Below are 15,441 nucleotides of genomic sequence, written 5' to 3' on the forward strand. Positions count from 1 at the left end.
AGTTTAAAGCAGCTGCCGTTCTTAATTCCAGGCCTATTGCTGGAACTGTAATCCCTAATTCAGAAAGAACAATTCATGCTTGAATAACACTTCCCCATGTGCATGCCCTGCTTAACTTGATGCCATGCACATGGTTCCTTACACTGGGGCACACTGCATGTGGAGCCCTGAATGAATAGTTGATGCTGTCTGTTTTGACAGTGTCTATCATCAGTTTGAATTGGGAGTGAACCTGGTCTCCACTCCCCAAGTTGCCTCCAGTGGAGAGGTGGGAAAAGGAAGGGACTTCAGGCTCTGCATGTTTCCAGAGAGAAACATTTGCAGTGCGGCTTGATGTATGTACATCTCTGGATACAGGCCAGTTACAGTAGAATTGTGATTGAAATGTTAAAGATTCATGGTATCCTAAAATGGCTTCTAGTATCCTGCATGAGTCCGGTAGTTTGTAGGGGACTGTGTTCACTACTGCAGTGCCACTACTATGGTGAAATTATGGTACCAGAATGTTTATACAGATTTGATAGAATTGCTTTACATTGTGGATCTCAAGAGGCATAACTTGTTACTCTAGATCAGCGGTGCCCAAAGTTGCGACCGCGGTCCTCCAAAAATGCGGTCTCTGTTCAGACCACAGCTTTTTGTTTGGATCCTGTGCGGCTTGTCCTCCTGGTAGACCTAGGCACCAAGATGCGCTGGGACATTGCGACTGTTTCCCGGCATCCCAGAAGGCTGCATGAAAGGACATCTGGGCAGATGCGATTGCCTGGAGCATCCTGGTGCCTAGATCTACCAGAAGGACAAGCCATGCAGGAGCCAAACAGAAAGGTCTGCCCACCAGTTGGACAGATCTGCCCGAACGCCGGATCCAGCCGCTGGACCTGGATTTGCGCAGCCTTGCTCTAGATATAAGGTATTGCTCAGATATCAATATCCCACCTGTAATTCTGTGAAATTGTTGTTCTGAAGAAAAGCAATAGGTGAAACATGATGTCATTATAGCTGGTTTGAAAACTCTTTATTGGGCAAAAATGGATATCACTTCTTTTCTAATATATGAATATGCAGGCTTATCTTTAAATTAGTTTGTGTCTGCGCAAAAGTAGATGTTGTGTGTGTGTGTGAAGAATCTCTGAGATTACTCATGGCATCAGACTGAATAATTAAGGTATTCCCTTTCAGAAGTTTGAAGGTTGATACAATCTACATCAAGGGGCTCCAAACTTTTTTGCCAAAGGGCTGCATGAAATATCTGGCGCAGTGCTGAGGGCCAGAAAAAAATGTAAATATAAAATTTAAATAAATAAATAAGAGATGGAACTTAGATGAATGAATGAATGAATAAATGAATGAGTGGGTTCATTCACTCAGCCTCTCCAGCCCTCAGAACACCCTCCAGATGCAATCAGAGCACAGCTCTGGTAACGTTCAGTCAAGTGGACCAGAGGCTTTCAGGGGTCAAGAGGCTGGCCGCGGGCCAGATAGAGGCTTGCTGCTGGCCGCATCTGGCCCCCGGTCCGGGGTTTGGAGACCCCTGATCTACGTGATAAGAATCAAAGCTGAATGTAGAGATTGTTCCATTAATTTGATTATAGAAAATTCTGAGCACTGCTTGCATCTCTTCTTTTAAGAGTCAAAGGTGTTATGCATGTCACCTTTCATTAAGACTAAATCATAGTAATAATTGTGGCGGTGAAAAACTATTTGTTTAAATCATGGTGGCATCTGTAATATGAGAGTTATTTAGGGTAAAAATTGGTTACAAACAAACATTGTAAACTAGAATATCTGTTCCAGTGTAACAAGCCATGTCATGTTGTACAGGCATTGTATATTTAACATGTTTTATCAGTGCCCCACTTACTTTTTTAAGAATGCATTTCTTTGTATGTTAACAAAGTTGTAACTACTGGTATACCATGTTAGATGAATTTCTCACTGTGGCGCATATTATGCCTTGCAGATACTTGGTTACTTTGACTATGCTTTCACAGCCATCTTTACGGTTGAAATCCTGTTAAAGGTAATCAACTGTTAATTGATCCTTGTTAGCTCAAATACAGCTTTAGCAATAATGTTTGTAACTTTTTGTTTACCTTCCAGATCCTAGGGTATGCAGATTATGTCTTCACTAGTATGTTTACATTTGAGATCATGTTGAAGGTAACAGGTTTATAAAGACATGTGCTTACAAAGGATTTTTTTCTGTGTTCTACCTGCCAAGAAAAGGCACTTGACTTGTTCTCCGCCTTTTCACCCAACAAACAAATCTAAACCTTTTTTGAAACCAAAGGATGGTTTTTCATGGTTTTTATTCGTTATTTTTTTACCTTTGGGTGCATGTAGAAGCTACTTTTTTATCATCACATCAGTCTGACAGCTCATTTTATCCTTTTTTCTGCTTCCAGTTTGTCAGAAGAGGGAAAAAATTTCACAACGCATGATTTTTCTTCCTCTATACTGTCATTTCAAAAAGAAAGATCTTAAATCTTTTAAAGGAGGAGCATGTAAATTTTCATTACTCTTTCTGAACTATATATTCATAGAGGTAAAATAGTACACTGCTATTTTCTTGCAAAGGGACTTGCAAGATACTTTTAAAAACATACTAAGATACATTATCTTCTTGGGTATACATTTAAATACACAAAGAGGCATAAACATGCTTGCTTAAATGTATCGTCCATGCATGAGTGAGAACTGGTATTTCAATGTACAGTCTGTGTACTGATTGTAAAGGACACTCACCAGGGGGACTCAGAATCCTGACATATGCATTCATCTGGCACATCAGTAGTGTATGTACTCTTCAGGCACATTTGATGTTGTTCAGCCAATGCACTACTAAATAAACAGGGACATGTGGTCACACATTTTATAGCCTTCAGGATTGGAAATATCTAATACCACCACAACAGTCTCAAGTCACTTATTCAGTAGACCTGACATGTCACAATGGATCCTCTGGTATTATAAGAATCAGTACATAAACTTTGCATTTCTAACTGAGGATTAAACATAACAACAAATCTATTTCCTGCTTTCTTCATATTATTGTGTGTTCTTTTTACAGTGCATTTCAATTAACGCTAAACAAGAATAATTTTTGGGGGCTGTTTACAAGATATGCTCAGTTTAATTTGGGATAAGATTCTGTTTTTTTTTTAAAAAAAATCACCTGATTATAGTCCATTCTTTATTAGTTATACTCTGAAGTATAAAACCTAGACTTAGAAGAACAGGGAGTGCAGGCAGGCAGCCCAATCCTGAGCTGCTTGGAGTGTGGGGCTACCCTGCACATGCCTGATCTTGTCTGATCTTGGAAGCTAAGCAGGGTCAGGCCTCGTTAGTACTTGGATAGGAGACCGCTTGGGAATACCGGGTGCTGTAGGCTTATACCATAGTCTTTCGAGACTGAAGGTTGCCAACCAGCACCCCCCAGGCAGCCGCCACTTTCGTCCCCTTCCCCTGAGTAGAGGAAGTAGCCCCACAGTGAGACTACTCAATTCTGTGGCAGCTCTGGAGCTACCACAGAATCAAAGAGTTCTGTGTCAGGTGACGTAGCCTGACACGGAGCTCAAGATCCAGTGGGGCTAAGCTCCACCAGCCCCACCCTCCTCCTGCCCTGCTCCCTTCCCCAGAATGCCTCCTCCCTGCCCTCTCCCCGCCTCCCCCTGCCCTGAAATTCCTCTTCCCTACCTCCCCCACACCCCCACCTATCTCTCCACTGCCCAGTGTTTTGGGCGACCACAGAGCAGCGGAGCACCAGCTGTGCTGGGCTAGCTCCAGTGCTGGGCCGTCACTAAGCCTCACAAATGTGTCTTATAACACATTTGTGACATTGTGCCAGTGATAAGCAATGTGCACCGGTAACCAGTGCGTGCTTACCAGTGGTAACCAGTGTGCACCGGCAGTAAGTGTGGGGCGGCAGTCTAAAGCATTTGAATAAGAGGAACTCTCAGGTTTCTCTGAACATATTATATATTCTTATTTATACCAGTGTGGAATTTTAGAACCATGCTCTACTACTTCAGAAGTGTTACTCCTTTGTTTCCTTATCCTTCTGCTAGTATGTTAGCCCTGAAGACTGTTGGGCTATTTAGCATGTTATGAGGAAGAAACACTGAAATGCATATAAAGTTTCAGGTAGCACAGCTCTTCTTCATTTCAGTCCGGAACTCCCAATTGAAATACACATTATTAAAAAAAATTAGAACCTGGCCTTTTAGCATTATGTGACTAAGAAAGCATCTGATATGGATCATTGTATGTGAGAATATAGATTTTCTTTAAAAAAAAAAATCAAACACCTACAGCTCAATTCTTTTCCCCCAACGGTTGATGTAGCTGCAGGGGGTGGGGAGCTGGAAGCTTGGGAGAGATAAGGGAAAATTTTTACTTCCCCTTAAGCTCCTTGACTGCCAGTGGGTTTCCTTGGACCTGCACCAACTCTTTAGGTGGCACAAGTCCAAGGAGAGAAAGAGGGTGGGCTGGCTGCTATAGGAGGGGATAGCATCTGGTGCAAATCACCCATGCCTGGGTGCCATTCCCTCCCACCCCTCAACACACCTCCTGCCCTTCTCCACATTCTGCCCCATTCCAGCCTCTCTGCCAACTTGCTTGGCTTGGTAGGTGCTCCATTCTCAGCTGCTTTGCACAGAGCTGCCCTGGCCTTGCCACTGGTGGACCATTAGCAAATGACTCTGTGCATTGCCTGCAGATCATTTGTGATGGTGCATTGTACTGCCAGAATGCTAGTCCTAGCAGTAGCCTGCTAGTTTTGAATTGGGCCACTACTGTATTTTCATTACTGATATTCAGAGACATCAATGCACATGAGAAATTAATTTTAGTAAGTGAAGTGAGGTTGTATCCTGATTGATCTAATAAGCAAGATTTTATTATCCTACATTTCAAGTGTCTTGTAAACAGCCTATTCATGAATCAAAGGAGAAACAAAAAGTAAAATATGTCTGTTTTGTTTTTAGCTGACAGTGTTTGGTGCATTCCTCCATAAAGGGTCTTTCTGCCGAAATTACTTTAATTTGCTGGACTTGTTGGTAGTGGGCGTTTCCCTTGTATCATTTGGCATTCAGTAAGTATTGTAATGGGACTGTAAATGTCTTTTTAGTGACAGTGGTGTCTTTGTTTTCATCTGTGATGTGTTGGCACGCAAGTGGCAGCCACTTCCCCATTGCACACCAGAGATGCAGTACATATTCATAGCCATGAGCAGCAGGTGTAGCTGAACATATTTAGCCTTCATATGCCAAAAACAAATTGTGGACCCTGTTTCGCAGAAAAAAAGGAAATTTACTTTTATTTAATGTGTGGACTTCGATACTTGACAAATACAAAATGCTCACAAAAGCATGTCCTATATAGTGGTGCTCTTCTTAGCTCTTATCTCTGCAGAGAAGCCAGGAAATGTGTGCAAATTGCTGATGCAGATATGTGTCCTATGCAGACAGACGTACACTTCTGTTTTTCCCATCTTCAAAAGAGTATTGGGGAAAAAACAACAACAACACCATGTACAAATGTACAAAGAACCCTGTACCCTGTACCTTGTACAGGGCTAGCAAAAATGCCAGGGGCTCTTTAGCTTGGTAAAAATGGGGCAGGAGGAAGAAGTGGTGAGAAAGAAGATTTATGAAATTAGACGTGGTTTGGACTGGGAAGCAGAAAGAGAGAACCTCAAAAAGTCACAATACAAGTATAACATAATTATCCATGGATTTTTCACAGTTTTATCTGACTGCAAGGAGAAGGGCCCTTTAAATTAAACGGAAAAAGTCATTTAACAATAGCCTCGTTAATGCTAGAGAGGGCAGCCGGCCATCAAGCATTCTCTCTCCAGGCATTTCCACAACTTCACTCCAAGGCAAGCAACCCCTCCCTTCCCCCTGAGCACATGAAAGAAAGGTAATCACTTTGCATTGGTGAAGGGAGGGGTCGTTGGCTCAGAGTAAAGCCTTTCTAAGTGCCTGGAGAGAAACTGATTGATGGATTGTCTGCCTAATGACTTTGGGTGCAATCCTACCCTGAGCTGGAACAGGCAAGCCAAGAGGCTTGCACTGTATCCAGTGCAGGATAGGGGCCCAAGGTGGCTCAGCCAGAGGCAAGGGGAAACTTTTCCCCTTACCCTTGGGTAAGATGCCGTGGCCCCAATGGGTCTCCTTGGACTTGCACCACCTCCTGAGGTGGTGCAAGTCCAAGGAGAGCAGAGCGACTTGAAGCCGCTCCAATCTCCCCGGGAACAGGGGTTGAGATCCGGCATAACTACTGGATCCCAGCCCTGCCTCCTATTCCCACCCCCCGGGGCCACCCACTGCCCACCCTCTCCCCACCCAGGAACACCACGCTCCTGTCTCCATCCCACCCACCCCAGAGCCTTGCTTTGACCCAGACAGGCTGACGCAAGGTTCACAGAGTAAGCCGCCACAGAAGCTGGATTCAGCCCCTGTGTATCAGCACACCTTTGTGCGCTTATGCAGCTTTCTTTGAGGAGGCGCAAACGTGCTTTAGTCATTTGGCCCAACTCATTTTCAGGATTGCACCCTCTGTCTTACATTACAAAGGTCAGCAAGACTGTTTTTAAATCGCCTGGAAAAGAAACATTGTTTTTTAAGTGGATTTGCTTTAATGAGATTTTTGCCATTCATGTGAGTTCTGGGAATGGAACCCTCACAAATAACGAGACTCAACCTATACAGTAATATATTTGTTAGTACCACCCAGAAAGACACAGCATCTGAAGGAAGAGTAACATGGATAAGGTCTCACTCCCAGCTTCAATCCTTGGCATGCCCAGTTAGGGCTGGAATATCTGGTAAAAGACTGTGATGTAGGGTTTAAGGCTGCAATCCTATACACACTTTAATAGGAATATGTCTAATTGAACACAGTGCGACTTACTTTTGAGTAGATATGTTTAGACTTATGCTGTAAATCTGTGTTTTCATTAGGTCGGTTATTATTTTAGCAAAATATCTAGCATTCAGTAGATGGAGGTTAGTTTTATCGGTTTGGAATAGCTGAACCAAATGGTCATGAAATACTGTACTGTATGACTGTATGTTGTAAAATGACAGTGGTTATTTATTGCTCAGGTCATTAACTGTTCTGCATGGTAAGGAAATTATTAGAGGGAACCCTGCTCAGCAGAAGCAATGCTGCTGAAAGGATGGTCTGTGTGATAATTGGGTTCTCCCATATCTTGAAAATATGACCAAGATTTGCATATTTTGTCTTCTATCATTTGCAGCTAATGAGTTCCTAAGGGAAAGAAAAATGCTATTTCTGGTCATCTTGTGTTTAATGTCATCACTTCCTATGTAATGATGTAAGTGACATCATTACACAGGAAGTGATGACATTAAGCAGGTGATGACCAGAAATAAGCACTTTTCTTTTCCTTAGGAAAAAAATGACATCACTTATGACATCACTTCCAGCCCTCAGCAGGTACCATGAATGCTGACTTCAGCCTGCTGTATGAAATAAGTCTGACACCCCTGTGTATGGCATCCTGAAGAGGTGGAATGTACATCTATGCTCATGGATGATGCCTCTGCCCAATTTTTAGATATTCTCCCCTACCACTGCAGCTTTCCATGCACCAAACAACCAAATTCTGAAGGTTTCCCTGACCTTCAAGCTCTGCAGAAGGGACAGAGGAGTGGGACAGAGATGTGTCTTTACTTAAGCTTTCTTGCTCTCATAGTTCTAATACAAGCATTGTTTTTAAATTCAGAATATACTCAGCCAGAACTGGGAAACAACTAAATTAGATCCCAAATATTGGTTCTGGCATCAGTATTGTACATGTATATTGTGTTATGAATTCTATTTTGTTATATTTTATCCTTTTGTTTTTGATCTTATTTTTTGGTTTTTATATTTTCTTTGTTTTAATGTTCATGTTTTAACCATGTTCTGTTAGGTTTTGCCATTAGCCATAAAAATGAATTTTATTGCAAACTATGTTAAGAACCCTGGCAGGAGGAGGAGAAGAATGTAAATGATGCTAGTCTTTATTTACTTCTGGAAGTAAATAAAATTAATTCAAAGTTGATGGGTTGGTGTTTATCAATACTTATTCATTGTATCACAGTAGGAGATTATAGTAAGTAATAATAAGCTAATACTTTATTTGTTTTTACCTTTCATTTAGGTCAAGCGCTATCTCAGTTGTGAAGATTCTGAGAGTTTTACGAGTCTTAAGACCCCTAAGGGCTATAAACAGAGCAAAGGGACTTAAGGTTTTTATCTGAATTTTATTTGCAAGTTATGAATTCTGATTTCAGATAAATAAATATTAGAAATGCTACTTTCCCTGAAGACGATTCATAGTGAAGCACCTGGGGTTGGACCAATATTTAGGCTGTTTAAAATAAAACTAGTTTTCAGCATAATTTTGAAGTTCACATCACTCATTGGGGCCATCTTTCTTTCCATAGCCCTTGCAGCCTTAATTCTCCATGCTGGGTTTATGGGTTCTCCCTTTTGTCTAGGTTTCTTATTTACTCTAAGTTACTGGGTCCCAGTGTTGTGCCATTTGCGCCATCTCCCTTGGTCCTGGATCCACAGAACTTCTGGGTGCTTCTCCATAGTCACTTCCTTGTTTTCTGCACTATAAAGTCTCCTGCTCGTCCTTCCCCCTTGCTGTTGCAGAGCAACAGGAGCATTCAGACTGAGACAAGTCAGAGAAGAAAAAGTTTCTTCTGTGTGCTGTAGCAGCAAAACTTTTAGCTTCTGTGACAAACTGCTTACTAAGCAGAGCTAACCTACTCATGGCAATAGATATCTAGAATACAGTTCAGGATAGCTAAAATACAAGATACCTGTATTCCAGTGGCTTACAAATTCTGAGCTTGATATTATCAAGGCATCCCATGAAATGCCAAATGAACTCTCTGAGTACCCTTTAAAAAAAGATCATGAACTTCAAATAAAATGATGATTCATTTAGCATGATTTAACACCCAAGTAAAATGGTACTGATTCTTCTCTTTCCTTTCCTTCCCCACAGCATGTTGTTCAGTGTGTCTTTGTTGCCATTCGAACTATTGGTAATATCATGATTGTTACAACTCTGCTCCAATTCATGTTTGCTTGTATCGGTGTCCAGCTTTTTAAGGTAAGGAGAAGGAAAATAAAACATGCAGTACTCCAGTCCTGCCCAGAGAATTCCACTGACAAATCATTCTTAATTGGACTCATACAAGGTTATATTAAACTGTTGATATAGGAATGGTTAATACCTGTACTATAGGTTCTACCTCTTGTGTTCCATTTTATGTGCAGGGAAAATTCTATCGGTGCACAGATGAAGCAAAACAAAATCCTGTGGAGTGTCGGTAAGAACCTTTTTCTCTTAACTGCATGAATTGAAGCATTTAAACCAAAAGAAGTAAAACAAAAGTATAAAATGCCCAGTCGGTTACCACAGTATCTGCTTGCTTTTTCTTCTGTAGGGGCATATTTATTGTTTATAAAGATGGAGATGTGGACAGTCCAATGGTGAGAGAGAGAATATGGCAGAACAGTGATTTCAATTTTGACAACGTACTGACTGCTATGATGGCTCTTTTTACTGTTTCTACTTTTGAAGGCTGGCCTGCGTAAGTGCCCTTTTTATAAAGTCTTTTTTTCCTCATTATTTCTGCATGTTGAGCAACTGCTTATGGTTTATGGAGGGTGGAGACAATGGGAAAGATCCTTTTGGAAATACTGAGATCCTTGACTCCTACCAAAGATAAAAAATGAGAATAAGCACATTGTTAGTTGCAAATGAAACAGCTAAAGCCTTTTAAATATATGACTGCCACCGTTACAAATAAAGTAAAACTATTTGCTACTCTTGACTGCGTGTACTCTATAACTAGCCACAGATGGTGTTCATTCTCTGATTCTGTGCTAAAACTGGTCCTCCTTCTACACCCAAATATTCTGTGATCCTTTTTTTATTTTGTGACTTCTAACCTTTGCTCATTTCGCCCCATTTCCAACATCTAGCTGCTCATGGAAGCAGTAGCTGATGTAGAACCTTCTCTCCTGGACCTCAGACTCCTTTTCTCATTACTGTCTAGACCAGTGGTCTTAAACCTTTTTGTGCCATGACCCAGACAGACAGACAGACAGACAGACAGACAGACAGACAGACGAGCCACTGTTGGACTTGTCACCCTCCTGGGACTCTATATGCCCACTGCCTGCCCACCTTTGCTACCCACTCTCCCCCTATTATGCTCTCCCAGCACTGTTCACTGTAACCAAATCTTATTAGAGAGAACACAAAAAGTTTCCATGAAGCCCAACACTAGTGAAAGCTATTTTAGCACAATTACTAAGAACTTGAGGTGGGCTGGGACACAAATCTTCTGGAACCTGATGCCTTCCCCTTTACCTGGTGGTGCTCTAGTCCAGTTGTCTTCAACCTATTTTGTTCTCGTAAGTTGCCATGATCCCACAATCTCAACCCCAAGGTTGAAGAACACTTGTCTAGGCCTTAGGAGAGAGTGTGGCATGTAGCCAAACGCACTAGGATTGGATAGCTCATCCAGTGCTTACATTGGGGAACACTGTTTCACAGTCATCATGCTTTTCTTCAGTATGTTGTCAACAGCCATGAGCACTAGAAAACCTTTATGCAGTGGGAACCGGGTTTCACAAAAGCATCTACAAATAAAAATGTGAGTCATATGAAACCATCAGTAAGGCAAAGGAAGATTTGCATATCCAGCCTAAACTAATCATCCCTTCTTAACCTTTGTGACATCGACACCCGTTCCCTCTGTGTTGTTTGGGGGTGGGAAAAATAATGAATGAAAGCTCTACATTTCTTCTATCAGTATATCCAGGCCAAATTTCAAGGATATGTGTACGTATATTACTCATGGACCCTTTGTGTTAATGAAATTACAGCATTCACGTAATTCAGTATTCAGTGACTAATATCCATGATTCCTTTTCCAGTCAGAAAGTGCCTCTTATTCAGGATGTGTGTCTCTTATTCAGGATGTGAAAAACATACAGATAGCTTTTCACTATAGTTTAAGGAATAGAATTAAAGCCAAAAACAGGCAGCCCTAACATAATGCCCGGCAACTGCCCCTGCAAATGTGCTGTAAGGCATGTTGCGGTGGCAGGGAGAGGAAATAACCTGGAGAGACTAGTGCCAATCAGCTCTTGGTCTCCGTGCCAGCTGGTGACTCATCAGCTGCAGCCAAATCCTATCTCCCCCCCCCCCCAGGCTTCAGAGCCCTGCACAGGTTTCCTCAGTTCTGCATCAGCTAAATATCTGGTGCAGATCCAAGTAGACCCATAAGGGCTGCTGGCACTGGGTAAGGGAACCAAAGTACCCTGAGAAGTCCTCTGGCTGCTTCTTTGGCCCCACAGGATCCAGAGGTGGCCATTTTGGCACACTGTACCTTGGGGCAGTGGCCCCAATAAGATTGTGTGACTCCTGTCAATGGTTTAACAATGCTCTGCTAAGTTTTGCTTTCCATAATGGTTTAATACTGTTTTCCCTAGGAAGATCAATGAAATTGCCTGATGATTTTCCAAATGGATAACTGCTATTCTTCAAATAAAATTTACTTTTTACAATACTAGTATTTTTTCTTAAGAATTTTCATAAATATTAAACTACTATGAAATCTTGTGAATACCTGTACTATGTAGTTCCCATTTCCCTACTGCAATTAGAATTATAATTTACAATCTTTATTACTTTCGTTTTAAAAACAAGTCCTTTCTTATTATTTTGATTATGCAGGCTTCTGTATAAAGCTATAGATTCAAATGGAGAGAATGTTGGTCCAATCTATAACTACAGAGTGGAGATCTCTATTTTCTTCATCATCTACATCATCATTATTGCTTTCTTCATGATGAATATATTTGTTGGTTTCGTCATTGTTACATTCCAGGAACAAGGAGAACAAGAATACAAGAATTGTGAACTGGACAAAAATCAGGTAATAAACAAACACTTTTAAATAAGATACGTTATTATATAAACATGACATGTCGTTTCTGTTGTTGCAGAAGAGGTAGCTCATTTTCTTTATTGATAACTTGTTCTTTTTTGGTTGGTCCTTCTAAATGCATCATCATCAACCGTATTTATATACTGCTTTTCAACAAAAAAAAGTTCACAAAGTAGTGACCCTATCGAAGCATTATCCTATCCAAATGCATTATACAAATGCATTTGGATTATGAATTTTTCTGCTAATGCAGAGGTTTCCAAACCCCAACCCAGGAGCCAGATGCGGCCCACTACAAGCCTCTATCTGGCCTGTGGCAAGCCTTTGGTCCCCTGTAAACCTCTGGCCTGCTCAACCTAATGTTGTGTCTGAGCACAATGTTTTGTTGTGCTCCAGTTGTATCTGAAGGATGTTCTGAGGGTTGAGGAGGCCTTTTAAAGGCCTAAAAACATCGCTTCCTGGTTTTCATGAAAAACCAGAAGTGGTTTTGGGGCCTCCTGAAGGCCTTAGGCTTTCTGAGGCTTTCTAATGTATTTATTTAAATTTTATATTTAAAATTTATTTATTTTTCTGGCCCTCAACACCATGCCAGATATTTGATGTTTCCCTCTGGCCTAAAAGTTTAGAGACCCCTGTGCTAATGGATCAACACATTCATCTGAGATGTTGTTACTTTACTGAAAGTCTTTTCATGAACAGCCATGGGACAGTGACAGTGTTGCATGTAGGAATTGGACAAGAGGACTCATCTTCTTATGGATCACTACATGGTTAAAGAACACAAAGCAGATGGTTGGAATCCAGGGACAGTTCATGCAATGGATGGAAGTAAAGTGTCACCCCAAAGTGTATATTTGGGACTTAGCCCACCCATTATAGAATTGGGCTGTTAGAAAGCTCCTGAATCAGCCCTAACCAGGAAAGAGATTTTAGGGTCATGATGCTTAGGTCAATGAAAAAGTCAAATCAGTACATAGTTTGCAGTGAAAAAGCAAATCCCATGTTCCATGGAAATTAATAGAAAATTTTATGTTTTGGTCTTCTCAATTCAAAAAGGATATTGTAGAGCTAGAAAAGGTGCACAGTTACAGTGATCGAGAGGTCACATCACCTCCTATTTGATCAAAGGCTAGAGTGTTTGGGATTATTTAATTTAGAAAAAAGGACCAAGAGGGGGCATGCAAAATTTATAAAATTCGTGAATTTTTTTAAAAATCTCCCTCATCAGTAAGCACCAGATCACAGTTACTCCTAACCACCGCGATTTTAGCATGTCACCCTCCAGTGCGCGTCACCCCCCTGTGCGCATCACCCGGTGGGGCCCGCACCCCCTAGCGACGCCACTGCAGCTTCCTATATCCCACCAGATGACTCAGGAAGCACTCACCTTGAATATAAGAACATAAGAACATCCCCACTGGATCAGGCCATAGGCTCATCTAGTCCAGCTTCCTGTATCTCACAGCAGCCCACCAAATGCCCCAGGGAGCACACCAGATAACAAGAGACCTGCATCCTGGTGCCCTCCCTAACATCTGACATAGCCCATTTCTAAAATCAGGAGGTTGCATATACACACCATGGCTTGTAATCCATGATGGATTTTTCCTCCAGAAATTTGTCCAATCCTCTTTTAAAGGCATCGAGGCAAGATGCCATCACCACATCCTATGGTCAGGAGTTCCACAGACCAATTACACGCTGAATAAAGAAATATTTTCTTTTGTCTTTCATAACTCTCCCAACACTCAATTTTACTGGATGTCCCCTGGTTCTGGTGTTGTGTGAGAGGGAAAAGAGCATCTCTCTATCCACTATCCTTCCTGTGCATAATTTTGTATGTCTCAATCATGTCTCCCCTCAGGTGCTTCTTTACTAGGCTGAAGAGGCCCAAATGCTGTAACTTTTCCTCATAAGGAAGGTGCCCCAGCCCATTAATCATTTTAGGTTGCAGTCCTAACCCCTTATGTCCATGCTTTCTAGCACTGGCATAGTGATTCCAATGGGATGTGTGCTGCATCCTGCAGTTGGGTGTCACTCACAGAGGCCTCCTCAAAGTAAGGGAATGTTTGTTCCCTTACCTCAGAGCTGCACTGCCCTTATGTCAGTGTTGGAAAGCACTGACATGGGGTTAGGATTGCGCCCTTAGTCACTCTCTTTTGCACCTTTTCCATTTCCACTATGTCCTTTTTGAGATATGGCTCCAGGTGTGGCCTTACCATCGATTTGTACAACGGCATTATAATATTAGCTGCTTTATTCTTTTCTAATGATCCCTAGCATAGATTTGGCCTTCTTCACTGCTGCTGCACATTGAGTTCACACTTTCATCGAGCTGTCCACCACCACCCCAAGATATCTCTCCTGATCTATCAAAGACAGCTCAGAACCCGTTAGCCTATTTGTGAAAGTTCTGATTTTTTGCCCCAATTGAACTTTTTTGAACTTATTTACATTGAAATGCATCTGCCATTTTACTGCCCATTCTGCCAGTTTAGAGAGATCCTTTCGGAGCGCCTCACAATCACTTCTGGTTTTCACCACTCGGAAAAGTTTGATGTCATCTGCAAACGTAGCCACCTCACTGCTGAACCCTGCCTCCAGGTCATTTATGACCTGACTACAATACTAAGGGCCTAATCCTATCCGATTTTCCAGTGCTGGTGCAGCTGTGCCAATGGGGCCTGTGCTGCATCCTGCGGTGGGGATGTAGTCCCAAAGGCCTCCTCAAGGTATGGGAACATTTGTTCCCTTACCCTGGGACTGCATTGCGGCTGCACCGGTGCTGGAAAGTTGGATAGGATTGGGCCCTGATCCGCAGGATCCAAGGCACTTGTGGAGGGCTTGGCGCCCTACACGAGCGCCTTTACTTTACGGTAAAGTGAGTAACCACATTGCGCAGCTGCTTACCTTGCCCGGGAGAAGGGGGCAAAAGTCCCCTTCTCCCGAGGTGCCTCCCGCGGTAGCCCGGAGCATGCAGGATCTGGCGGCAGCCGTTCTTGGTGCCACCGAGGCTGGGCACCCCGTGCAGATCAGGATTGGGCTGCCCATTAGGTACACAGGTAAGGGCACAAGATATTTTCTCTACTGTTTTTATTTCAGTAGGAAAAATGAAGGAAATCTAGAGGACATATTCATACAGTAAACCCATGATTTAATACATCTCTATATAATGGACTTTGGAAATAACGGACTCTTTCTGCTTTCTAATGTCTGCAAAGATCTTGGAAGCTAAGCAGGGTCAGGCCTGGTTAGTACTTGGATGGGAGACCGCCTGGAAATACTGGGTGCTGTAGGCTTATACCATAGTCTTTCGAGACTGAAGGTTGCCAACCATTTTAAAGGGCTGTTAAATCCCTACCTTACAGAATTCCCTTATCAGTACCAAGGAAACTCTGTAAGGTAGAAATGTGTTGGTTGGGGATCGGGGGAGGCTTATCTACCTTCC

General features: G+C 42.2%; 1 protein-coding gene across 2 annotated transcripts in view; it reads left to right on the plus strand.

Moving 5' to 3' along the window:
- The window catches only part of CACNA1D (calcium voltage-gated channel subunit alpha1 D), a 277,638-nt gene that overhangs the window by 184,625 nt on the left and 77,572 nt on the right, over nucleotides 1-15,441 (plus strand). For both annotated transcript variants that reach the window (XM_066613921.1, XM_066613922.1), the window contains exons 20-26: nucleotides 1,961-2,020; nucleotides 4,986-5,092; nucleotides 8,174-8,261; nucleotides 9,032-9,139; nucleotides 9,307-9,359; nucleotides 9,477-9,623; nucleotides 11,780-11,981. In XM_066613921.1, coding sequence (XP_066470018.1) covers nucleotides 1,961-2,020; nucleotides 4,986-5,092; nucleotides 8,174-8,261; nucleotides 9,032-9,139; nucleotides 9,307-9,359; nucleotides 9,477-9,623; nucleotides 11,780-11,981 — 765 coding nt within the window. The remainder of the gene's footprint in view (nucleotides 1-1,960; nucleotides 2,021-4,985; nucleotides 5,093-8,173; nucleotides 8,262-9,031; nucleotides 9,140-9,306; nucleotides 9,360-9,476; nucleotides 9,624-11,779; nucleotides 11,982-15,441) is intronic.

The sequence above is a fragment of the Tiliqua scincoides genome, chromosome 2 (genome assembly GCF_035046505.1).
Source record: "Tiliqua scincoides isolate rTilSci1 chromosome 2, rTilSci1.hap2, whole genome shotgun sequence".
NCBI classification, from domain to species: domain Eukaryota; kingdom Metazoa; phylum Chordata; class Lepidosauria; order Squamata; family Scincidae; genus Tiliqua; species Tiliqua scincoides.